The sequence below is a fragment of the Sceloporus undulatus genome, chromosome 2 (assembly GCF_019175285.1).
Source record: "Sceloporus undulatus isolate JIND9_A2432 ecotype Alabama chromosome 2, SceUnd_v1.1, whole genome shotgun sequence".
NCBI lineage: Eukaryota > Metazoa > Chordata > Lepidosauria > Squamata > Phrynosomatidae > Sceloporus > Sceloporus undulatus.
Genome location: NC_056523.1, coordinates 297,475,404 through 297,500,615, shown reverse-complemented (window position 1 = coordinate 297,500,615; position 25,212 = coordinate 297,475,404). Strand labels below are relative to the sequence as shown.

General features: G+C 41.6%; 1 protein-coding gene across 1 annotated transcript in view; it reads left to right on the top strand.

Moving 5' to 3' along the window:
- ZSWIM6 (zinc finger SWIM-type containing 6) overlaps positions 1–25,212 on the top strand; it is a 136,240-nt gene that overhangs the window by 44,933 nt on the left and 66,095 nt on the right. The window contains exons 2-3 of the mRNA XM_042455092.1: positions 12,994–13,350; positions 24,774–24,922. Of these exons, the coding sequence (XP_042311026.1) occupies positions 12,994–13,350; positions 24,774–24,922 (506 nt within the window). The remainder of the gene's footprint in view (positions 1–12,993; positions 13,351–24,773; positions 24,923–25,212) is intronic.

Here is a 25,212-nt window from a genome sequence, read left to right as displayed (position 1 = left end):
GGACGGGCCATCATGAAGGCCTGGACAAGTCCATATGATTTGGTCATCCAGGCACTTTGCATTAATAACAAAACATTAAACAAACCAAAACTTTCTATCTTTGCTTCAGGCATTTGCATGATCATTTAGAACAGGGGTTGGCAAACTCTGCCGCGGGCCGGATGTGGCCCGCGAAGGCCTGGCCGGGGCCCCGGCTGCTCTTGCTGCCGCCGCCCGCAGCTTTCGCCGCTCTGGGCGCTGCCATTTGGGCTCCTGAGGCGCGCTTCGCGCCATTTTGGGCGAAAAAAGGGCGGCGTCCATAGGGCCTTGGGGCTTGGGCGCCGCATTTTTTCGCCCAAAATGGCGGCGAAGTCTCCACGACCTCGCCGCCATTTTGCCGCCCAAATGGCGGCGCAGCTCCACCCCCCAGCACACTGCCCCGCCCCGGAGGGTGGAAGCTCCATCCCCGGCATGTGGCCCCGCCCCAGAGGGTGGAAGCTCCACCCCTCAGCTTCGGCCCCCCAGTCGCCTGAGGGACAGCAACCCGGCCCCCGGCTCAAAAAGGTTGCCTACCCCTGATTTAGCATATTACATCATAGAGCTGGAAGAGACCACAAGGACCATTCAGTCCAATCCCATGCCATGTAGGAACACACACCCAACAGATGACATCTCTAAAGGAGACTTCACCGAACTCTGAGGGAGTGTATTCCACTGCCAAACAGTTCTTACTGTCAGGAGATTCTTTCTAATGCTCAGGTGGAATCTCTTCTCTTGTAGTTTGAATCCATTGTTTAGGTACTATTCTCTAGAGCAGCAGAAAACAAGCTTGCTCTGTCCTTGATGTTATACCTCTTCAGATACTTAAACAGGGCTGTCATATCATCTCTTAACTGTCTCTTCTCCAAGCAAAACATACCCAGCTCCCTAAATCTCTCCTCATGAGGCATGGTTTCCAGACCCTTCACCATTTTGGTTGTCCTCCTCTGGACATGCTCCAGCTCCTCAACATTCTTTTTGAATTGTGGTGCCCAGAACTGGACACAGTATTCTGGGGAAGGCCATGCTTATGAATACATTGTTGGCTGCATCATTTACCTTGACTTTTAAAAATAGAAAGTTGATGGATGTGACCCTGTGCCATGAAAACTGGATAGTGTAAGTATGAGGGCTTTGTGCCAGCTTGTTGCTCTGCTGCAGAGTTCTTGGTAGGTTAACTATATGGAGGTCACTGCCTCCTTACAGCATATGTATACCAGCTATTTATAAGGATGCTCTGCAAAAATTAAAATGAGCAAAAACGGTTATACTGTACTGTACAACATGAAGCTACTTTTCTTGCTGTTCGTTGGAATTCATAATAAAATTGCTAGCCATCTTCATTGTGCTTGTTATATTTTCCTCATAGAACTTACTGAAAATTTTCTACATGTGGTGTATTATTTGTTGGGCAGTATGTATCCCTCTAGATGCTAGACTATGGGCTGAAACAGATGGCTCTTTTGTGCCACCTTTCAGATAGCTTGGGAGCATGGCGTTTACATGCTGCATACTCCCAAACCATTTTGAAGCTGCCCAGAAGCCACCTGGCCGTTTACATGGGGGTGACTTTATAATGCTCCAGCAGTCCAGTGTTACATGCTGCACACTGCCAGGGCCTCATGAACCTGGCTTACAGGCATGGTGCAGGTGTAAAGATGTATTTTGCCACCCAAAAAAGAAGCAGCTCTTTGCTGCTCCTTTTTTTGGGTGGCTTCAAGGCAGATTGGGGGTGCAGTGTGCGATTGCTGCGCCGCAAGCTGCTCCTTCCAACAGTCTATTTTGGCCCTGTGGCTTCCATCAGCCTAGTCCACACAACTAGTGGTGAAAGATGATGGGAGTTGCAGTCCAGCAGTATCTCGATCACATGTTCACCATACTTGAGTGTAAATTGGAAGAGGTTCTTTGAAAGGCAAGATAGTTCTTGCCTGTAGGCTCCACAGTGTAGTAGACAGGACAAAAAAGTTGAGAGAGGATGACATCGAAAGCAAACATTGGATCAGAAACATCTCTAATTAGTGGATGGGGTTGGAGAGAGCTCCATCTTGCTATTATGTTCTTCCTTGGGGTCTGTCAATTCATATATTGAAAACTATATTTTTTTTGTTTTACATTTGACACAAATATGAACCAATAGACTGGCGATAGGAAAAGATTAGCATTGGGTGTCCCTTAATTATTTTGGCAGCCCCAAGGAAACCAGTGTTCAGCCTTTCTAAACTGAATCTTGAAATTGCACAAGAAGTGTCTAATCCTTGGAAATTACATGGAGTTAAATAGTCACAATTGCTTTCATTATTAACAATGACATTTTAAACATAACCCACTTCCCCACCCCCCAGTAAAGCTCAATGCATACTTTCCTGGGTTAGGTAAGTATTTTCTTTTATGTCTCGGTGTAAGGTCAACACACTGGATATCTTTGTCTCAAAATCATTTAGCATTTATTTGTTTAATTTTAACTACAAACCAGATGGTGGTGTATACTATAATGCCCCTTTTAATCCTTTTACTCCCTCTGTGGTCAACAGATGTGGAAGAAAACATCTGTGCACTAACAACGACCACATTAAATTGTTGACCTATACTAGCAGATTAATTAAATTACTTTATTTCATATGATGTGTGTTAGCTTAGTAAAATGTATGTACAGCTACAGTTTTGGTAAAGAACTAAGTAAACACATGTGCTAATGTTTTGATGTTATATGACACTGATATAGAATTATACAGTTTTCTTGAATTTAGTGCACACACTAGATGTGTTTGAATTATCGTTGCAGCAGGCTGCTATAACAAATACACATCTTGTGTAGAATGCAAAGATGCTTATTCAGTTTGCAGTTGATTCTTTCTGATAGATGAACCAAATTGCTGTCAAGCTATATTTATTTACAAACACAAACAGATGTGATTTTGGTCAGAATCAAGATAATTACTCCATGCTTAGCCATATCTCTGTGTGTAGATCAAACAACTGTTAAAAGGCTGTATTTTAAACCACTCTGGTTTAATGAACCAAGTCGCATATTGCCCTTTTGGAGGAAGCAGGCAGCATTTGTGGTTGATTATCATGAAATGCTGGCACAGTTCATGAGTGAGTTATTGTGAGCTGAAAATCATGACTGTTTAATAAAACCAGATTTCTTATCTGGACCTTCTTAACTTAATGCATTTGCTTTTGTGGGGAAATTTAAGAGCCTATGTAGATATGATAGCCAGCCAGTTCAACATTACATGTCAACATACAGGTATGAGTAACACACCCACAGTGCTCCTTTCTGCTGTCCTCAGTGTCATTGAAACAAGTGATGGAGCTGAGAAAGGGTATCTGGACCTGTATTGCAACAGATTGCTATCAATAATTGCTTTCCTTAGCAATTCTGCTCAGTTAATTTTTCTACCCATTCCATTGCTGATTGGCACCAGTTGGTGGAAAGGGCCTTGTATTGTTACACACACTGAATATAAATTCCTTGTTTGTTACTATTTATTTCATTTTTCTGTTTAGACTATGGGCTATCAGACTAGGAATCTAATTTTGCCTTACTTTGTAATAACACTTACCTAGCCTTTACTTTCTGGTACAGTCTGGGACTACTGTTGGCCTGCCTTACAGAACTTTTGTAAAGGTTAATTAAAAATGTGCATAAAGCACTATTAAACCCCACAATAGGGTTGCCTTAGGGTTGGCATAAGACGTAAATGATTTGAAGGCACAGAACAATAAGTCCCAATACTTGTTTTGCACAAGCATCTAGTGTCACATTATGGCTACAATCCAACATCCCCTCGGCATAAGTAACTGCATATGTAAATGCTCTGTGTGAGCATTATGCAACCCTAATGTAGAATTCTAACATTGTGCAACACAAGTCAGTGGCTAGGTATCATTCCACAATGTACAGTGTGCAACTGCAGCAAACAGCATGCAGCTGCAACATACAGTGTACAAATGCAACATGCAGAGACAAATCACAGATGGACATGCAGTCTATGCAGCTCTGCTCCTGTCACTGTCAGCATAATAGGTCCATTGTGCAATAGTGGTTTTTGGACCCTGCATGATTTACACGTGCCTATGCTCCTAACTGGATGTCTGCCAGCCTGTACATGTGACTCCTTACTAAAACTGATGCACTGAATTGCAACTCTCATTGGTTCAGTAGGTCAGTTTACATTGAGATTACCAGCTTGATTTATATCTTCAGTGTCAGTTTTGCTTCCAAACAATATCACATCATCTTTGAGTATAGATGAAATACTGTCTTGGCTTCATTAGAGGATCATTTCATGTTCCTTTTTTTCTTCTTGTAATTGTCCTTAAAATACCATATACTGTATGTGCATGAGGTCATTACTGTCAGAAAGTACAGATGCCAAACACTAATGATATTCCATGAAGTTCTGCTGGGGGGAATAGTGGGACACTTCTACCTGTTTATCCATTTTAGTGAACATTTTAATTAGATCCTGTTATTTATCATTCTTGGGGGCTATATCTTTTATTAGAGTAGGCAGTACTCTGATATGTAGAGGGAATCTGGAGAGGACAGTTCCTACATATAGTGGGTTTTGTTTTGTTTTGTTTTGTTTTTAAAAGCAGTGCTTTCCTATCACTGTAAAATAGTGGTTCTCAACCTTCCTAATGCCGTGACCATTTAAGACAGTTCCTCATGTTGTGGTGACCCCCAATCATAAACTTATTTTCATTGTTACATGCAAATATGTGTTTTCCGATGGTCTTAGGAGTGGTCCTGACCCACAGGTTGGGAACCACTGCTCTATAAGACTTTTTCCCTTGCATGCCAATTCCATCTCATACATAGTATAAAGTCATTTCTATGAGAAGGGACAGTTACCAAACTTGAGTGATACTCCATGGGATTAGACTGGAGTAATAAAATATAATCCTGATATCCAGGTACATAGTTGCATGGAATTTGTGTAAATTTACAGCGCTTTATAAATAAAGGTTAATAATAATAATAATTTGGGAACAGAACATTTGCTAAACATTTTTATTTTGAGGGGAAGTTTGTGGGCTTTGGAAGTCTCTTAAAGACTTGGATGGGCTCCAAAAATGTGGCTGGAGCCACCTACAGTCCAGGGGCCACACATTCCTCATCCATGTTTTTGGGATTGAGGTGTCTTGAGATGGCTGATGTAGTTTGCAATTAAGCAATCTCTAACAGGACGAGTTTTCCATATCTCATATGTTGAAGATAACTAGTAAGTAACATTGTAAAATCTTTTCTGAATTGGGTTTGGATTAGATTTTAGCTTTATAAGGCACTAGACAACTAATTTTCTCAAGCACCTTTTAAACTTTGCACTCAAACAAATATATTTAGATTTATTGTGCAAGAAAATTGTAATGCTAGAAAAGTGGTGTGTGTTATAAGTGGTGTCATAAGTTTCATCAATGGGGATTTCTTTTGCTGAATTTGATGTTCTTTTGTTGTCTGCTTTATTGAATCATTTCCTGTATTGCTATGTATTTTATATGTATTATCTTACTAGACAGGCCCCTTCCCCACCACCACTCCCTTCTCCTTCTGTGTTCTGTCTTTTTAGATTGTAAGCCTGAGGGCAGGGAACCGTCCAATTAATAAGGTTGTATGTATAGCGCTGTGTAAATTTACAGCGCTTTATAAATAAAGGTTAATAATAAATAATAATAATAATGAATGATTAATTTGGCTATTTCCTGACCTAGAGTAATATTTCTGTGTTTACTTTGTCATGTATTCTAAGTCATGATTGTTTTTGTGTATGTTCTGGACTGCATCACACTGCAGAAATAATCCAATTTGACACCACTTTGATTGCCATGGCTCAATGCTATAGAATTTTAGGAATTGTAGTTTTGTGAGACTTTTAGCCTTGTCTGTCAGAGAGCTCTGGTGCCACAACAAACTAGAGCCATGGCAGTTAAAGTGGTGCTAAACTTGATTATTTCTACACGGCACGTGCAGCTGTAGGTGAACTTTTGTTAATATTTGAGGTAGTGCCAACAATGTGTATTAGCAGTTCTTGGGCAGAAATGTCATGTTTGGTCAACTCATCTAAAATATGTTGACTGCCATCCTAGACGAGTACAGGCTATAGGCAGAGTTTTTTTTTGGGGGGGGGGATATTCTCCCTCCCTCCGTGTGTGTGTGTGTGTGTGTGTGTGGCTCATGAGTGTCTTACAAAGAATACCAGGAAATTGAGGCCTCAGAGGGAATAATTTTGTGCAGTCCTCCTTAGACATTCATTATATTTCAACAAACAGGCAATGAACAGCATATAATCTGCAGCAGCTTTAAATATACATATTAGTAAAATAGCAGATGCTCTTGTTCTGAAATTGACATGTAAAGTAGCAGTCTTCCTCAGCAGAGTGTAGCTTTATCTGTGACTCTTTCACATGTAATGAATAACTAATTTATGCAGTAAAGTGGGGAGCATTCTGGAGACCAAAGCTAGCAGGATGTGCTGAACTGTGCTTTTAATGGAAACACACTTAAGAACTCTTTTTGGCTTGTGAAGGGATGTAGAATTGATTTATAAGAGGATTGCTCATATCTTATTTTGTATTAAATCCAAATTATTGCTACAAATGGACAATCAGACATTTGTTCCTGTTGCCGAATGAGAGACTGGCAGGCTTTGGTGATTACGAATTGTCTGTTTTGCAAAGAGAGAATTTGTAGGGGAATTTGCAGTGAAAATTGAACTAGCTTTTCTGTCTTCACATTTGGGGCTGTTACAGGCAACTGTCCAGTCACTATCAAATGAATACCCGCCCATCTGTTGAAGGAGAGCTCTGTTTCTCTGTATCTCTTAATGGTGAGTAGGGAATCTAGATTTTCTTTCATGAATGATGTGTGTAAAATAGATTGGGTGAACAAGCTGACTTGATAATATGAGTCTGATTGTGGTTAAAAATCAGTTAATGAAATCTGTTAATGACAAATAAGCATTTTAACAAGCACTTTTTCTTCATTTCCTAGAAAGTAAGGCAGTTTTATGTAGCATCTGTTGTAATTTTGCAACCAAATGGCAAGTCTGGAAAAGGAAACAAAGGAAATGTTTGAGACTTTTGATGTCTTCCACAATTCTTATCTGTATAGACAGGCTTCTCCTACTATATAAACAGGAAAGGCATGATAAGGGTTTGCAGTAATTTAAACCGAAAGGGTTTTTTTTTAAAAAAAAAGAAGACTATAGGGGCACACACTGTCTTCCCAGTGAGAAGCAGTAGTTTGTAGATACTACCACTATGACCTCACTGAGAAGACAAATCTATCTAGGATGCATAGTATAAGATTGTAGGTGGAAGGAAGATCAATTGTTCAAATGTGCCTCAGTATGATATTTCCTGTATGTAGAAAGCTGGCAAATCAGGGAGGAATCCATCAAATGCCAAGTGCTGGCCTTGCCTGTGTCTTTCTAGTCTGCATTTAGGTAAAGATCAGAATGCTGTAGGAAGAGTGATGCTATTTGGGAAGAGAAATTAATTATTTAATTCTGCATGGAAATATAAATCTTCAGAATGTTCAGAGTAGCTAATCTAAAAGCACTAAAAGGGAAGCAGTATTTGATTCCTTGAATACAGCAAAATAGTTTTCAAGGTGAATCAAAGAACCAAAGGAATAGGCTTATTCAGGGACTTTTAGATTTGTCCAGTGCATGACTATTTTTTTTAAAAAAGGGAAGTGGCTGAATATTTCATAATGTTCTACTTGACTCTTTCCGCCTCTTAACCTGGGATGAAGGGCTGGGTTGGAAATTGTTCAGATCTGCTCATTTTGCAGATCACTAGAAGAGGATGAAGGTCCATCAAGCCATCATAGAGGGGAACATTCTTGTCCGATGAGGTTATAATGTGGGAGAGAGAGATTAAATGAGAATGTAAAATTTTTGCTTAAATTAGAGATCCTTTTAAAAAGTACTCTTTTAAAGTGAAATTTGAATTCTGTTAATTCACCTAGTAGTCTGAATAACTAGTAGGCTGAATACACATTTTTGCTTAAACTGGGATCCACAACTCCCTATTTATATATTAATTTAATTTGTTGATATCCCACTCTTCTCCCATGTCGGACCCAAAGCAACTGTCATACATTAAAAACAATACAGCTGAAACAGTCTGAAACTATAAAAATTAAAAAGCATCAGACAATCCACTTAAAAATATTAATTTAAAACTGTTAAAATGAAATGAAAACATCTTACACGTGAAAAACCAACATACACATTGCACTATCCCAATCAGTTAAAATTGTAGGCATGTTTAAGCTTCCCTTTGGCAGAGAGTTCAAGGAAGGCTAGTGAGGATTTGGGAGACAGCCTTCTCAGCAACTACTCCCAATAGTTGCTGAGAAGGCGTCTCCCAAATCCTCACTAGCCTTCCTTGAAGATCTTAAAAAGTAGGCGCCTATACGAAGAATGAACTGAGATAAAAATATCTGTGATCAAGCACATATTATATCAGTGAGCTCGCAGCATACACGGGCTTCCCTTCCACGGTTTTCACAGCATACACTGAAGTCACGGACAATACAATGAATGGCACGTGCGCTGTGGCGCAAGCATTGCACTGCACCGCATACACGTGCCCCATTTTTTTCATGTGCATATGTGATTTTCTGCTTAGAAGGGGCCCCCAGAATGGGTCCCCGTGTAAGGGAAGGGAGGAATGTATGCAGCACATATCAAGATTTGGACTACCTAGGAGTATGGACATTTGGTTTCTGTTTTAGTTGCTATTTTAGGCACTTAGTCCTCAAGTAAATGATTTTGATCAGGGATGGTTAATGCCAAGCCATGCTTGGAGTCCTCTGCGAACAAACCTACAGAATTCTTCAGTTGTAGACTATCTCCCTTCTCCCTGACATAAGGCAAACTATAGATTTCCATATTGTCTGAACGGTGTTCGTTTTGAAGCCAGTATTCTCTGTTAGGTAGTACAGTATAGTAACCAGAAATTTGACATCAGTCAACTCACCTTGCAAACTTGTGGAGGTGATCTTCCACATGATTCGATCTTTGGTAAAAGATAGAAAGGTACTGTTTTGTTTGTTTCTGCAGCCTGTTACTCAGGTCCAGGGTGTTGCGCATTTTTTCTCATGTGGTTTCATTTTTCTATCAGTCTCTTTAGAAGACTAGGGCAGAGATTCTTCCTTTTGGATGAAAAGTCTATGTTGGTCTCTAAGCAGGTGATTCCCAAACTCGACTTTCCAAGTGTTTTGGACTCAACTCCTTAAACCCCAAACTATTGCCCAAGATGGCTGAGGTTTCTGGGAACTGAGGTCCAAAACCCGGAGGTGATCAGCGTTTGGGAATCACTGGTCTATAGTCATTTAAACTGGAATCGCCAAAGATAAAAAATAAATTAATTTCCAGTTGTTTGAAGAGTCTGACCATCGACCATAAAGTCTTTCACTTTGCTTTTGAATGCCTCGCTCTCTTCTCTCCTCCTCTCTCTCTCTCTCTGAAGGACCAGTATAAATAGTATGAGGCAAGACCAAAGTAGCTATGAAAAACTGAGCTGTAAACTGATTTGCATGCCTAGTAGGAAATGACCAAATGGATAAGAATACATCTGAAGGTCACCCACTTTGTCCTCAACACTTTGTCCTTTGCCCGTGCCCTTTATCTTGCCCAATGCTACAGTGCAGTCCCTCACATCTTCTTAAGTTGAATTTCACCTCCACTGACTAATGAAGATGTACAACCACTGATTTGGGAGAACCATCTTCTGGCATGTTGTTAGGTACACTTGCCAACAAAGGTGCACCTATAGTAGACTTGCTCAAGTAAATATTTGAGTATGAGAAGTGTCATAATATCAGTGGGCCCAGAAAAAAAAATATTTTTGTTTATTAATAATTCACTGTTTAGATATAGTTTCAGTGTCTAAGAGACATGAGCCAAATTCTTGTTTCATGAATGGTTCTAGTAAGGGTGTTTTTTTTTTAAAAGCTAACATCTAAGCCATGGAAGTTCTAGTAACAGCTTCATGATGACATGAATCTTACCAAGTGGAAATAGAAACAGATGGGTAGTAGCAAAACATTATTGAAAGTTCTGGCAAAAACACACTGTTTGGCTTTGTATCCTGATCTCAGTTGTGTTTGGTAAAAAATGGGAACAGAAAACTGTCTCAAACAAATTGTATTTAATCGCAGACTTTTCACTTGTTTCCTTTAGACTGCTGTCTAGCCATTATCATGTGTGCTCTTCGTTTGTGGTGTGTCAATCCTTGGTGCCCCTTCAAAGTCATACTGAGGTTAGCTAACCACAATGTTAGGCACTGAACTGATATGTCTGTATTTCCAGACAGTTGGAACTTGAGTCAGAGTAGCTGGTGTTAAATCATTTAAGCTTCCCATCCTTGAGCTGTTCACTTCTGTGGTTTTCGGTGGCATATTATGGCTGCCTTGACTGGAAACTGAGTACTTACTACCTGAGATTTCAGTAAATAATAATTTCTACAGAAGTAAGGAATGACGAGAAGTGAGGATCCATATGAAATTCCTTACATAAAGTATGGCAAGTTGGTAGTTTCTGAGTATCTTTTTCTTGAGCTGGTCTGCCTTTCTTCCTGTTTTTTGATCATCTGGGTTCAAGAGCTACTGTACTTGGTACAAGTTGTGTGTGCGTGTGTGTGTGGTGTGTGTGTGTGTGTGTGGTGTGTGTGGTGGGGGCATGCATATACAGGTGAGTATTGCTTACCGAAATGCGTGGGACCAGAAGTGTTCGGTATTTTGGATTTTTGGAGGCTGAAGAGATACTGAGAATCTGAAATGGTGGGAGGCATTAAGGAATACCCAACCTGTAACTGTTTCATTCTGTATATTTCAGGATAAACACACGTCTACATAATAGTCTCTTAATGTATACTCTTGGATCCTGGGAACCCATGAGTGAAACGGTGCTTACACTATGGGCCCACTATTGGAAAATTGAACCGATTCTCACAGATCCCCCCCCCCCCATCTGCTCCAGGGGATTGGAGAACCATGAAAATAACTGTCATGGCCAGTAGATAGTTGAGGGTATCTGAGAAAATTACCACCTCTGCTTGGCCTTCCACAAGTGAGAGCCTCTGCTACATAAAACTCTTCATTTTGCATAAGAGCAACTCTATAGTCCATCTTCTTGAGTTCATATTACTCTTATACAGTACTAAATGTTTTCTTAGCAGTTAGTAGCTTTTAATGTCAAAAAGAGATTCTCAGCTGTTATATATTGACAACTAAGACGAATCCCCTCCTTCTTTGAACACAAGTCTTAATTTTATTGAGCACCTGTTATAGTTAGGAGGGGATTATTTATTCAAGGTTACTTGGGAAATGGACCAGGCTCTTATCAGCAGGTGCAGAACTGGTTTCACTACAAATAAATTTGTGCAGGTTTGAAATGCTTTGTTTTTATTCATGCCTTTCTTTCTGTATTGCTTTGTCTTACCTTGGTATATTTGCTTAGAAGACACACCCCAGATCATTCACATCAATCTTGTGTTGTGCAGCACTTTGGACATGCAAGATTGATACCACTTTATCTAATTTTTGATGCAAGTCTTACGGATACAATGACTGGCTTTTATCTGAAACACCTCTTAATACATAGCTACAAAGTAGGACAGGCTTACAGTCTACCGCTGTGGATCAGGGTGTTTAAAAAGATTACATAGGCAATGAAAACAATGGGAACACAGCAGGGATTTCTGCCTTTTGGTTGGTTTATATGGTTGAAGGGTGCTCTGCTGGCTGTGACCTACCTGCGTTGGCTGCATGCTCATTGCATGTATAAACAACATTTACAGTATTTTCTGGCATATAAGACTACTTTTTAACCCAGGAAGATCTTCTCAAAAGTCAGGGGTCGTCTTATAGGGCAGGTGCTGAAACTTCTGAGCCAGACTGGAGAATCTGCGGTCGCCGCATATGGTGGGGGGAGCTCAAAAACAGCTGCAGCCACATCACCTCCATATGTGGCAAATGTATGAAAGCAGCAAGGTCGGCACTGTACACGTACGGTAGAAGAAAATCTTGGAGACAGGGAGGGCTGGGCAGACAGGGAGAGCTGTCCAATCCAAGCAGGCTTTGTATACAACAAGTTTTCCTGCTAAGTACCTGCATGTCATAAGCATTTGAATTAAAATTACCATATTGAAATCAAATGTGAGGTTTTTTAAAATTTTTATTTGGAAGAGGGGTAGTCTTATACGGCGAGTATATCCCAAACTCTATATTTTAACTGGAAAAGTTGGGGGGTCAACTTATACACCCAGTCGTCTTATACACTGGAAAATACGGTATATACAATCTGGAGATCTCACTTGCAGACTTTACACTTTTTATTTTTCTAAGTTGTATACTTAAGATTGTGAGTTGTAGTATTTCTAGGCTTGCACACCTCCTCTAGGTACACCCTTCAAGAAACAATTTGGCTTCTATTTGTTATCTTAGCGACCAACTACTGTATGTACTTATGTAGATTAACATGACAGAAATAAAGCCTACTGTCCTGAATAACCTGCCCAGAACTACTAAACATTGTTTTTGACTTTGTCAATATGAACATGCCCTGGGGCTCTTTATTTATTTATTGAGACTAGTGAAATCTTGCCAGATTCCACAGATGGAAGGTTCCAACTTGTGTTTTTAGACTCTGGAGCTGGAAAAATGTACTGTTTTGAGAATCTGAAAATAATGGAGGTCTAGTGTCCTGGTGTGTTCAGTCCATTTCCTGTTTTTTTCCCCCTGTAGTCATGGTCCACCACAATTACCACTCTGTGTGTGTGAAACTATTTATATGCACAATGTTCTTTGGGTAATGTTTAGTTGCTGCTGAAGACCACTGTTGCTGTCTGAGATGAACTCCCTCTTAAAACTATTCAGCCTGTGGAACTACTTTGCTCTTTTAAGATGGTAGTCATAAATGCTTTACTGAATTGTCCCTTTCTTCTTTTAACAAACAGGTTTCCACCTGAGCGGCACAGTGACCGAACCTGCAGTGCAGTCGGAGCCAGAAACTGTTTGCAATGTAGCTATCAGCTTTGATCGTTGCAAGATTACCTCAGTGACCTGTAGCTGTGGAAACAAAGACATATTTTACTGTGCCCATGTCGTGGCACTTTCTTTATACCGAATCCGCAAGCCTGATCAGGTCAAACTGCATCTTCCCATTTCAGAGACTCTCTTTCAAATGAACAGAGACCAACTCCAGAAGTTTGTACAGTATCTGATCACAGTGCACCATACAGAAGTTTTGCCAACTGCTCAAAAGTTAGCAGATGAAATCCTTTCTCAGAATTCAGAGATCAATCAAGTTCATGGTGAGTTAGTTTCCTCTTTGGAACTCTACCTTCCTTTTTCTTTCAAGGATACACATGGATTCAGCCGTATTGAGATATTATCTCTGGAGGTGTGCTGAACTTTATTCTGTACTTTCACAACAAATGCATAAGTCTCATTCGTTTTCCTGAGCATGGGAGCAAGGGAGTGCCTAGCCCCACTACCATCCAGTGCTGTTTTGCTCATGTGGGCAGTGATATGTTTGAGGAGGAGAAGTTCATAATGCTTTCCAAATAAGCATTTTCTATTGCTTTGTACACTTCATATTCTTAAGCAGAGCCTCCATGTGAATAGCAACTCTCTTCAGATGCATCACTTTCTATGTGCAGAAATAACAGCAAAGGGGAACAAACTAGGTGGTCTCTTGTTCAGAAGTGTGTGGTGAGTAATACCTGAACAGGGTTGCAGTCTAATCAATTAAATCATTATGGGAAAAGTGCAGCCTCTGGGCTACATGTTCCCCCAAGAGCATTTGAGGCCCCAATGGCCCCAAGGATCTCCCCCAATTATTATTTTAAAAAGACCTTCAAAACTCGATAGACAGAAATGCCTCATCACACCCCTGGGGAGTGCAATTTCTTCACATCCCAACCTTGGACTAGGGGTATATCGTGACCTCACTATCATAGCCTCTGTCCAAGACTTGTGTGAAGTCTTTTTAGCTGCTGCTTTGTTGTTCCACTCAAGGACTTTGCTGAGTGTCCCCTCATCAGAATCAAGTTTGGGACTGGGCCATGCATCTTTGGTGATGAAAAGGTGTCTGCTTCCTCAACAGAGCTCTCACCACCCACTGTTGCATTTCAAGCTCCCCAACAATCTTCCCCCAGTCTTCTTGCAAATGGCTCATACTGATATCTACCACATCTTCCACCTCTCCAGCTCCCTCATTCATTTCCTTCCTTCCACATCCACCCTGCTTCCCTGACATGCTAACTGCTTCCCTTCCTTCTGTGTCTGTTTCTTCCTCTTCCCTTTGCATACTGACCTGCTCTTTATCCTGCTGGCTTCCCCACACTCCTCCTCTTACCAGCACTTGCCTTGTTTGGTCACCCAGACGTCCCAGACTGAGGCTGGAGGCAGAGGCACACAGTACTTGGCCTTTCCCTCCTTTGCCAGAGCCAACTGGCGTTGTCCTTGTTGACAAGCAGGTAATTTACAGGCCACCTTGGATTCCCTACCTCACTACACTAAGTCTATGCACCAGCTAATTGTAAAAATGCTACATTTACTTTTCCTATTCTCTCATTCAGTCTTAACTCTCACTGTCTTAACAGATGCATATTATCATGTTGCTAATTAGAAAGGTAGAGAAGAGGGTGAAGAAATAGGAACTAGTGTCTCTATGGTTTTCAGTCTTTTAAAAGTTGGATACTGTTGTAAAATTCAGAGATTCTCATAGTGAGTTGCCTAAACCAACTTTGTGACTTCACAGCAAGAACAACATGCACTCCTCTAGGGATTCTGTTGACAAATTTACTTTATTTACAGGACTCATTGACTGTTTGGACCTTTAGTGTAATCTGTAAGGGCTCTTAGGTCAGTCTCAAACATTCACAATATTGAAACACTATGGACACATCATAGCACATAATTAGTAACACTCAAGTGTAGTGTTAATTCATTGCCTAAAACAAGAGTTGTAAAGGAGGTTTTAGCTTGCTGTGTCTAATAATAACATGCACAGCACATTGAATAAAATGCCAATGCCACTTTTTATGTAGTATTCAGAAACATTATATAAGACCAAAACATTTCTGGAATATTAAATTTCCAAGCCAAAACTCTGTTTAAATCACCATAACTTCTTTATATTCTATTCTTAATGCACTACTTCCAAACTTATTTATATTATTGCAGTATAATCAGGCAGCTATCTCCCTCAGTTTTGTCTCTCATGCTTTTAAAGATAAACACCTAACTTTTGGAGAGAATATCTGGAGTTTTGGGGGGTTCATACCACCATTATGCCAACACCCAACTCCACCTCTCTTTCTCAGCCAGCAGAGAAGAAGCAATTGAGGAAAGTGTTAATTCCAGGCACTGTCCAGGTGAGGTAAAAGGTTATATGTTAATTGAGTGATTCAGTATCCTGATACCTAGGTCCTCTTCTTCACTTCTGTTCCATACCTTGACCAAGAAAGGTTCATAAGCAAGCTCCTCCATCTTTCTCTGACTATTTCCCCCCCTTTTTCCTATGAATTTCACATCCATCCTTCCTCCTCTCCCTCGTGCCTTTTTTTTGTTCCATTTCCTGCTGCCCCCATGCCTCTTTCTTCTTAGTATGTTTATTGTATGTTTTTGCTAGGTAGGGGTAAATAGGGAAGGGTTAAGTGAAATCACAAGCTACTTCAAGATCTAAACCTATCCCTGCTAGGCCAAGTGGTTTAGAGCACTCCTGGCTAATTCATGCAAGGACATACACTTAATGCCCACCTCCAGTGATTGCCCCTGCCAGAGCTTTTTCTGCAGAGAGGGAAGTTGATATGGAAGAAAATTCTCTCTCTGGGAAGACAATTCAAACTCATACAGGGCTGAGAAAGCTGATCTCTCACCCCTGCTCTTAACTCAAAGGTCAGGTCCTGAAAGCTTCTTCAGTGCTGATAAGCAAATGACAGAGGTGGTTGTTTTGGGGAAGAATGCTACTTTAATTTCTCAGAACATGTCCCCATAGCATTTAGAAAAGGCAGGTTCTGCTACAGAACTCTCTTCCAGAACTGAGAAATGAAACCGCAGCAGGCTTTCAAGCAACAGCAACAATGTGCTTGTCCTCATGCCAGAGGCCATTTTGAATCAGGTCTACGAGGTGGCCATTTTGAATTAACTGAACAAGCATTACCTATGCCCTTTTCAGTTGCTATATCTGTTATGGATCAGAGAGTATGGGTCTCAAATAATTTTCCTCCATGGTGGGTCAGAAACCTGGGCTGTGCCAGGCAACTCCCCCTTGCCCACTGCAGCTCCACATCAAAAAAGACTATAGGGTTCCTTCTCTGGGCCTTCCTACCTCTGCCACCCCCCACCCTCCATAGCACCCCAGAAAACAGGAAAAGACCAAAGGCCATTACACATTAAATCAGCCAGGCCATTCCTCTAATGAGGATTCTACTCCCTTCTGGGAATATTGAGATGGCTTTGCTCCATTCCAGTTCTCTCAAAGATTTATCTGACTCAGACCCAGGTGATCGCATACTCTGGAGAACAGGAGGATAATTCCACAGAGAGACATTTTAACCAAAACGATTTTCTCCGTCGTGTGCCTAAGGCTGTGGCAGCTTTGGGCTTCCAAAAACCCCAGTCTGACTCTCCTACTGCTCTATCTGCTGAACAATCTAGCCGTTGGGCAGCTATGTTCCCAAAGACAAAGGTCTCCTGTCTGTGGCTCCCTTCTGATTTCAGTGACTTCCTAAAATCAAAATGGCCCTCTCCTACACAGGACAGAAAAGGAACTAGTATGGCCCCCAAACTGTATAGCCTACTATCAGAGACCATGAATTCGCTCTCATTAAAGCTCACTCTCTTTGATGGAGCCAATTCTAGTCTTTTGACCTGTGCTCTCGCTCCTAAGGCTCAGTTATTGGACCGCAATAGAAAAAAAGCTGATAACTCACTTAAATGCTTCCACTAACCTTCTGCACAATCAATTTGTGTCTTATAGCCAGAGCAACTGTGTTCTGGGTACAAGATATTTGTCTCTGAAGACGTGGATGCAAAATTCCTTCACAAGACACTGCTTAAGATTTATAAATCCTTAGCTAATGTGGCTGATGCCACCAGAAATACCCTTACTTTTTCTGCCTACTACATTGCAGCTACTGTTGGTGCTGTATTTGGCTAAGGCACTGGAACATAGATTCCCAATTCAGGTCCACTGCAGCCATGGTCCCTTATACTGGTTCCCTTCTGTCCGACATAGAGACTCTCAAGAACATCCTCATTGAAACAAGAAGAAGACTATGCCTTTTTAAAAAAAATTCCTGATGACTTAAGACTGTGTATTATGTGCCCAAGAAGGAATTTAAATGTCAGAGTAAACAATCCCAGCCTATTTGTCCCACCCACTTCTCAGGATTTAGGTCATTCAAACTTGCTTGATCTAGATCCCACTTTTCCTTTATCACCAAGGACACTCAGGCAGACTTGCACCACCAAGAAGCCAGTCTTACAAAGAAACAAACAAACAAACAAAAAACAAACAAACAAAAAAACAAAAAAACCAAAAAAACCAACCAACTATTTAAATATCCTCCCTGTCAGATATAGGGCAGGCATTCCCTTTTTTCAGAGACATGGGTCACATCAGCATTGGATCAGTATGTTTTGCACACAGTGAATGAAGGGTACTCAGTGAATGAGGTGGTTGTCATAGCACCTCATTGGCCCTATAACACCTTGGTTCACCCATCTTTTAGATCCAGTCACCTGGGACCCTCTTTTCCCGATCAAGCCCTATCTTCCCAGTCTCAGACACTTACTGTTTACACCTGGATCCAGTTTGGCTGCACCTAGCCACCTGCCAACTGAAAGAAGATTTTATATGAGGGCTAATTAGTCACGTAACAGTAAAAACTTTTAGTCTCCAGGAGTTTCACCAGTAGACTATATAAGACCACTCGAAAGCTTTTCTAAGATGGGCTTACTGGTCAACCATTTCTCCCCGCACAACTGGTGTAAAGGAGATTTTAGAGTTTCTTCAAGAGGTTCTGAATGCTAGTATGGAATCCAGCACACTGAGGCATCTGGCCACAGCCTGAAGATTAATCCTAACAAGACAAGTGATACTGCTCAGCTGTAAGGCAAAACAGGGAATAAGGATTCAGCTAGCACTATATGGTGTGCACTCTGAAATCTTAGGTTCTCAGCTTGGGTATTTTCTTGGGTTCAGCTCTGAGTCTGGGTGTTCATGGTTCTGCCAGTGGCCAGTAGTGCATTTATATTTGAAATTAGTGCAGCAACTGTTGTTGTTGTTGTTGTTGTTATTATTATTATTATTTATATAGTGCTGTAGATTTATGCCTGTTTCTGGAGATATTTGGTTTAGCCATGATGATACATGCCTTGGTTATATCCCATTTGATTTACTGTACGCTGTGTGCTACTGTGACCAGACATTTAACCAGAGTTCATTACAGAAAAAACATAACACCCTTCTTAGAACAGCTTCATTGGCCACCAGTCTGTTTCTGAGTTCATTTCAGAGTGTTTGTTATGACCTGTACAGCTTGGGACCAAATTGTCTCAAAGACCATATTTCCCCATGTGAGGTTGCCTGCTGCTTCCTTGTTAAATGCTTTCAAAGTGTTTATTTATTTTATTTATTTAATATTGTTGCTAATATGATAGCTTAATTTTGTTGTTTGTAAATTTTAGAATTTATTTGAGCTATATTCTGTTTTAATGTTTGTTCTAACAGGAAATAAATACAATAAATAAATAATATTAAGTAATAAATGAAGCCCATGGTCTTTAGATTTTAATCAGCATGACTATGCCATCCAACCATTTTTGATAATTCAACAAGAATTAGGGCCTAAATTTGGTTGCTTGTAGACCAATTCAATCAGTGAAATTTACATAATTTTGATTAACATTGAATATTTGCTTATATGGCTCTTCTGTAATCAGTACTAAGAACTGAATTTTAGGCTAGGATTGCTATAACATGATTTCACTGGTATCTATTATCACTATCAGAGAAACATTTAATCACTTCCAAATATTTGCAGGGTAGTATTAATTTTGCAGGCTTCAGTGCCCATTTCCATGTCTTCTTTTAATCATGTTTTGACAAGTGAACACTTTCCAGCCATAAGAAATAGATATCAGTGGCTTTCATATAAATGGTTTAAAATATATCAATGGTGAGACAGAAGAATGCTGCAGTTTACAGGTATGTTTTTATGATTCTCAAAATAATAACTGAATATATTTTTATATAGCCACAGAAAAGAGTTGATCTTTAGCAGTTTGCTGTAAAATTCTGCACTCTTTTGCAGCAAACCTAATTTATGTCATGAACGAAAAAGGGTCACAAACTTTCCTGAGTTCTCAAAGGCTTGGTCCTCTAAGCAGCATCTTAACAAAGGTTCATTACAGAAAGTACTATAGTTTTAATTTGCCAATTCCAGAAATATAGTCTAGATATTTTGTTGAAACAGTTTGTATAGAACATCCTTCCCTAGCCTGGTTTGCTCCAGAAGTTTTGGGCTGCAGCTCTCACTATTTCCAGCCAGCCTGGAGGGCATCAAGGTGGGGCAAGGTCCAGGAAAATCTACATTGAAATTGCTATTCTGTATTAAAGCTCATTTCTGGGCAGAAAATAGTTTGCAACTTTCTGCAACTTTTTGGCAGTAGCTCCGCCCACCCTTATATATAGCCCTTAGTGGTCCTGCTCTCCTCAGTTCCTTCATTCCGCCGTGCAAAGCAGCTCGAGGAACTTCACTAGCATTTTGCTTCTACTCTCAATCGAATCTTTGGACTCTTGACCATTTGTACGACTGACTATTCTATCGGACTCTGTTTTCAACTCGACGACTCGGTACTGTGACTCTTGATTGCCTCCTTTAAGAGGTGTGCCAATTGTGGGGTTAAAATCCCCATGGCCGATGGCCATGACAAGTGCGTGCTCTGCTTGGGGGATACCCATATTCCAGGCACTTGCTCTCACTGCAGGGCCATGTCCTTTCAGGCCCTCAAGACTTTAAAGGCTGCCTTATATGACAAGGTTCGCCAGCCCTCAATCACCACCTCGGGAGAGCTCCTAAGCCAACCGTCCACTTCAGTGGCTTCTGGAGAAGGAGGGGATAAATCCTCCAAAACCACCAGGAAGAAGCAAGGGGACAAGCATAAGCCTCCTAAGTCTTCTTGCCCCGACCGGGGTTCCAAACGGGCTCGCTCAGCTTCACCTGCCCCCAAGGTTCACCATAAGGGGCTGCCGAGCACGATTTCTGTGCCCCCACCGGATTCGAGGCCAACTACAGTTCCTTCACCCGAGTCCAGGCCAACTGCGACTCCGGCGCCAATAGTACCTCCAACGTCAGTACCGGTCCCGTTGGAACCGAGGGTCATTCTCTCCAGTCATCTTTCCATCCCTGGTGATGACCTCTAAATCGTGGGCCTGGACCGCTCCTCTGAATCCGAGGGTGAAATCCCGGACTCGGACACCCCAATTTCTCCACAGAGACCCAGGCTTTGGTCTCGCTCTCCTCCATGGGACAGGTCTCGGATTCGCTCTCCCCCACGCAAGGATAGAGCCACCCTCGGTACAAAGGCAGATGAAGCGTCTGCCTATGACCTACCAGACAGGGATCTTCCAGACCGAGATCTGTTCGGCTCCCACCTGGACCTTGTCTATGACCATCGTTCTGGCCAGTACTTCTTGCCGGTTGCCGCCTCACACCTTCGGCGCAACATCCCTGGACCCACGAGAGTCAGGCCTGTGTCGCCTCACCACCTTGCCTCAAATCCGGCAATCATCCCAGGCGCCCCTCGACGCCTCAGAGGGACATCCCTCCGACTGGTCGCCGTATGAGTCTGTCCCGATCTAGATCCCACTCTCGATCTTGATCTCGTTCTGAGTCACCATTCTCAGGTGTCGAGTCCCCATTGGCTTTTGTGGAGCCCGCGGCGCCTTCTCCCACAGACAACGTGAAATCTTTTGCTGACCGTATCATTAGAATGGCTGGCACCCTCAAGTTGGAGGTCGCTCACCCGCCGCCGCCGCCCTCGCTCCCGTCGAGAGGAGGATCCACGGTTTGGCGCCTGTACCACCTGCCTTGGCCTATCTCCCTTCACTGGAGAAGATTGCTAAGAGGTCATGGGACACACCTGCTACCATTGCGTCCACCTCCCGCAAGATCGAGAACCTTTATAGGGTGACACCATCTGCCCCTTTTTGCGTTTTCATAAAGACAAAGTGGTTCTCCATACCGACATTACCTTCCTGCTGAAGATAGTGTCTGCTTTTCATATGAACCAGGACATTGTTTTGCTGACCTTGGCTCCAAACCCGACCACTGACTCTGAATGCCAGATCCATGCCCTAGATGTCCGCAGGGTGTTAGCTTTCTATCTGGACAGAACGTCGGGTTCAAGGTGCTTAGAAAGACTGTTTGTCTGCTATTCTGAGGCCAAGAAGGGACTACTGGTGTCGGCTCAGAGGTTCTCCAAACGGGTGGCCAATACCATCCGCCTCTGCTATGAGCTGTCTGGTAGACCGGTTCCAGGTCGGGTTCGAGCCCATGCAACACGGGCAGTAGCCACATCCTCCGCATTTTTAACGGGGATCCCGTTGGAGGATGTTTGTAAGGCTGCTGTCTGATCCCAGCCATTGACTTTCATCAGACATTACAGGCTGGACGCTAGAGCCGGACAGGAGGCAGCCTTCGGGAGGGCAGTGTTACTTTCTGCTTTGCATTAATCCTGTTGGAGTGTTAATAAATGACAGTACGTCTGTTTTGTTCAACTGTTTATTGTTGATTATTGAAATTGGTAATTTCAGCCATTGTGGTTTCATGACACTCCCTCCTCCTGTGTGATTCGCAGAGACCACGAAGAAGAAGAATAGGTTGCTCACCTGTAACTGTGTTTCTTCGCGTGGTCATCTGCGAATTCACACAAATCCGCCCATCCTCCCCTCAGTGTCTTGCTCTTTGCTAACTTTGCTGTCGCGCTTTGTGGCTCATTCGGAACTGAGGAGAGCGGGACTGCTAGGGGCTATATATAAGGGTGGGCGGAGCTACCGCCAAAAAGTTGCAGAAAGTTGCAAACTATTTTCTGCCCAGAGATTCTAGAAGTTTCCGAGTATTGCTGCGCAGGCGCAGAATAAACCCATTTGTGTCAATTCGCAGATGACCACTCGAAGAAACACAGTTACAGATGAGCAACCTGTTCTTTTTTTCCTTTCTTATAATATTACACCTCGGGACCACAAATGAAGCTGAGTGACACGAGATTCAAAACATATTAAAGAAACTACTTATTCATACATTGGCCCAATACACACCGCCAGGACATAATGTCCTGGCAGTGATAGTAGGACTCGGGGCCATGCACCAACCGCACACTCCCGAGCCCTACTGTGTGCTGGTGGTGCCACTATTCAGTGGCACCGCCCGCACGGGAGGAGGCGTAGGAATGACGTGTGAGCGTCTGAGCGCCCACATGTCTCAGCAAGGAAGTGGCGTCATAAGCTCTAGGTGGCTCCTTTTTTGCTGCGCAGCGTTACCGCTCTGTTTTGTTGCTGCTGTAGCACTGTGCAGGAAAAAAGGGTGGCGTTTATACGCCGGTCTGTACTGCCCCATTGTGTAGTTAAACTATGAGAGTTGCTAATGTGTGTAGATATAGATGTAGATCTAGTTGCCAACATGAACAGCTTTAACATAGATTATGCAAATTCATGGAAGATGAGAGACCATCAGTGGTTATAATATTCATGATGGATATATGTTGCCTGCGATATCAGAAGTATGCTTGGAAATACTAGTTACTTTGCATACAAGTTGAAAAGTACTATTGATTTTTGTATCGTGCTTGGGTTCCCATAGGCATCCAGTCAATCATGTTGGAAGCATCATATTGAACTGGATTGAAAGTGTAAAGGACTGAACAAAAGCAGGAAAATTCAAGAGGAAATGCCCCTCCCCCCTACAAATTTTCTGCTTTTTTTCTAGTGGGGGAAAAATGATGTTTTGGTGGATGTAGGAAATAAAAGTCATTCTTCTTTGGAAAACCAGAAATTGCAGGATGAATATTTATAAAATAAGAATTAGAGAATGATAATTTCTCTGCTTAAATTAAACTGGGATGGGAAAAGTGCACCTTGCAAGGTACATGCATCCCCCCCTCAGACTCCCATTTTAAAAAGTTTTCAAAAGCTTCCTCCAATCCACCACATTTTGGATTCCTCATGGACTGTTTTAGACTCATGAGGCCTTTATTTAACAAGGAAATAAACGAAACGTTGACCTGCATTTTACTTTGCTGTTAAATAACAGTCTCTATGAGCCTAAAATTGCTCAAGGAAACCAAGAAGCATAGTAAACTTGCCCCTACGCCTTGGTGGGAAATTGCCCCCACACCCTACACACAAAAGGTATGTAGGGGGGTTTGGAACTTTTTTTTTTTAAAGCAATTTTTAAAAATGTGTGAGTTGGAGAGAAGTCCTCCAGGGAACGTAATAGGGTCAGTTCATCCCCCAATTCCTAGCAGTTGCTGACCCCCACATAAGCAACACTGAAATTGAAGTTACTTTTCTGCCATATACACTGCAGAATTAATGCAGTTTTACACCACTTTAACTGTTAGGGCTCCATGCTATGAAATTCTGGGATTTGTAGTTTTGTGAGGTATTTTGCCCTCTGTCAGAGAGCTCTGGTGCCACAACAAACTACAAATCCCAGGATACCATCAGATGAAGTCATAATTGTTAAAATCTTTAAGACAGGATGATAATGCACTATTGCAGAGTTCAGTGTTTTCTGTGTTGTGTTAAACATTACTACCGAGTATGCTGCTGGTGTAGTCCTTAGGACTGTGATTTCATGATTCTGTTTCTCTCCATATGATATACTTTGCTTTGTTCGTTACAAATTTTGTGGTTTTTATTGTCATTTTTCTCCCATCCTCAGATGTCAAAAACTAAGATACAGTGATTAGATTGCATAGGCTACAGCAGTTTTCACTTCCATATTTAGTATAGAGTATAATCACAGTTTTGCTTGTACAAAGCTATGGCTTTTATGTTCTTAAATTTCTTAATTATGCCAAGTTATAACTGAAGTACTTTATATTGTAAAACAGTAAAACATGTTTAAATTTAATAAGAAAGTAGGTAGTGCATGTATTTCAGTTCCCCAACTCCCAAATTATTCTTCCTGGGTGAAAATTAGGAAAATGCTATTTTTTATGGCTTCAACATTTCTAGAAATTCTACATCTCTAGACTGAATAGGATATTCTTATGTTCTCAGCTATAAGGAAATGTTTCAGAGTCACACCACCAAGTTTGAAGTAGAGATCATTTTCAAGGTCAAAAGCCCTTAACCGAAATGCTACAGAATGAACCTGCTTTCTCCTGTGTGAAACATGTATTTCTGTGAAACTAATGAACTACTATTTATGTTGAGTTTTACCTGTTGGCACCATGCTCTGAGGTTATGTGAAAGCATGTTAATTTTAGTATCCTTCTATAATCATATACTGTACTATTAAAATAGTGCATGTTGAATTCTGAATGCATCACCTTGCATGCAGAAGTCTTAGTGCCAGCAGTTAGCATTTGGCACATATAGAAGCAGATTGTTAGAAGAATCACCCATAACCATATTCTGTTTTACGTGGAACCAACTTCATCTGCATTGCCAGCTAAACCTATCTTCTATTTATTTGCTTTTCTGCTGCACTTGTAGGTGCCCCTGATCCAACAGCTGGTGCTAGCATAGATGATGAAAATTGCTGGCATCTTGATGAAGAGCAAGTCCAAGAACAAGTTAAGCTCTTTCTTTCCCAGGGTGGATATCATGGATCAGGGAAACAGCTCAACTTGCTTTTTGCAAAGGTAGGTGTGTGTTTGTAGGTGGTAGCTGGCCTCAGGTAGTCGAGCCCAACTCATGATGACTCTGTGAATGAGACATCTCTAAGACTCTCAATCCACCACTGCTGTGCTCAAGTCCTGTAAATTCATGACCGTGATTTCTCTTTCCTGGCATTATTGTCTTTTCTAATGAGTCATTCCTCCTCATGATATGGCCAAAGTATGACAGCCTCAATTTGGTCAACTTGGCTTCCAGGGAGAGTTCAGGCTTGTGATGTTCCTCGTGTCTGTTGGTTTTGCTGTTACTAATAAAT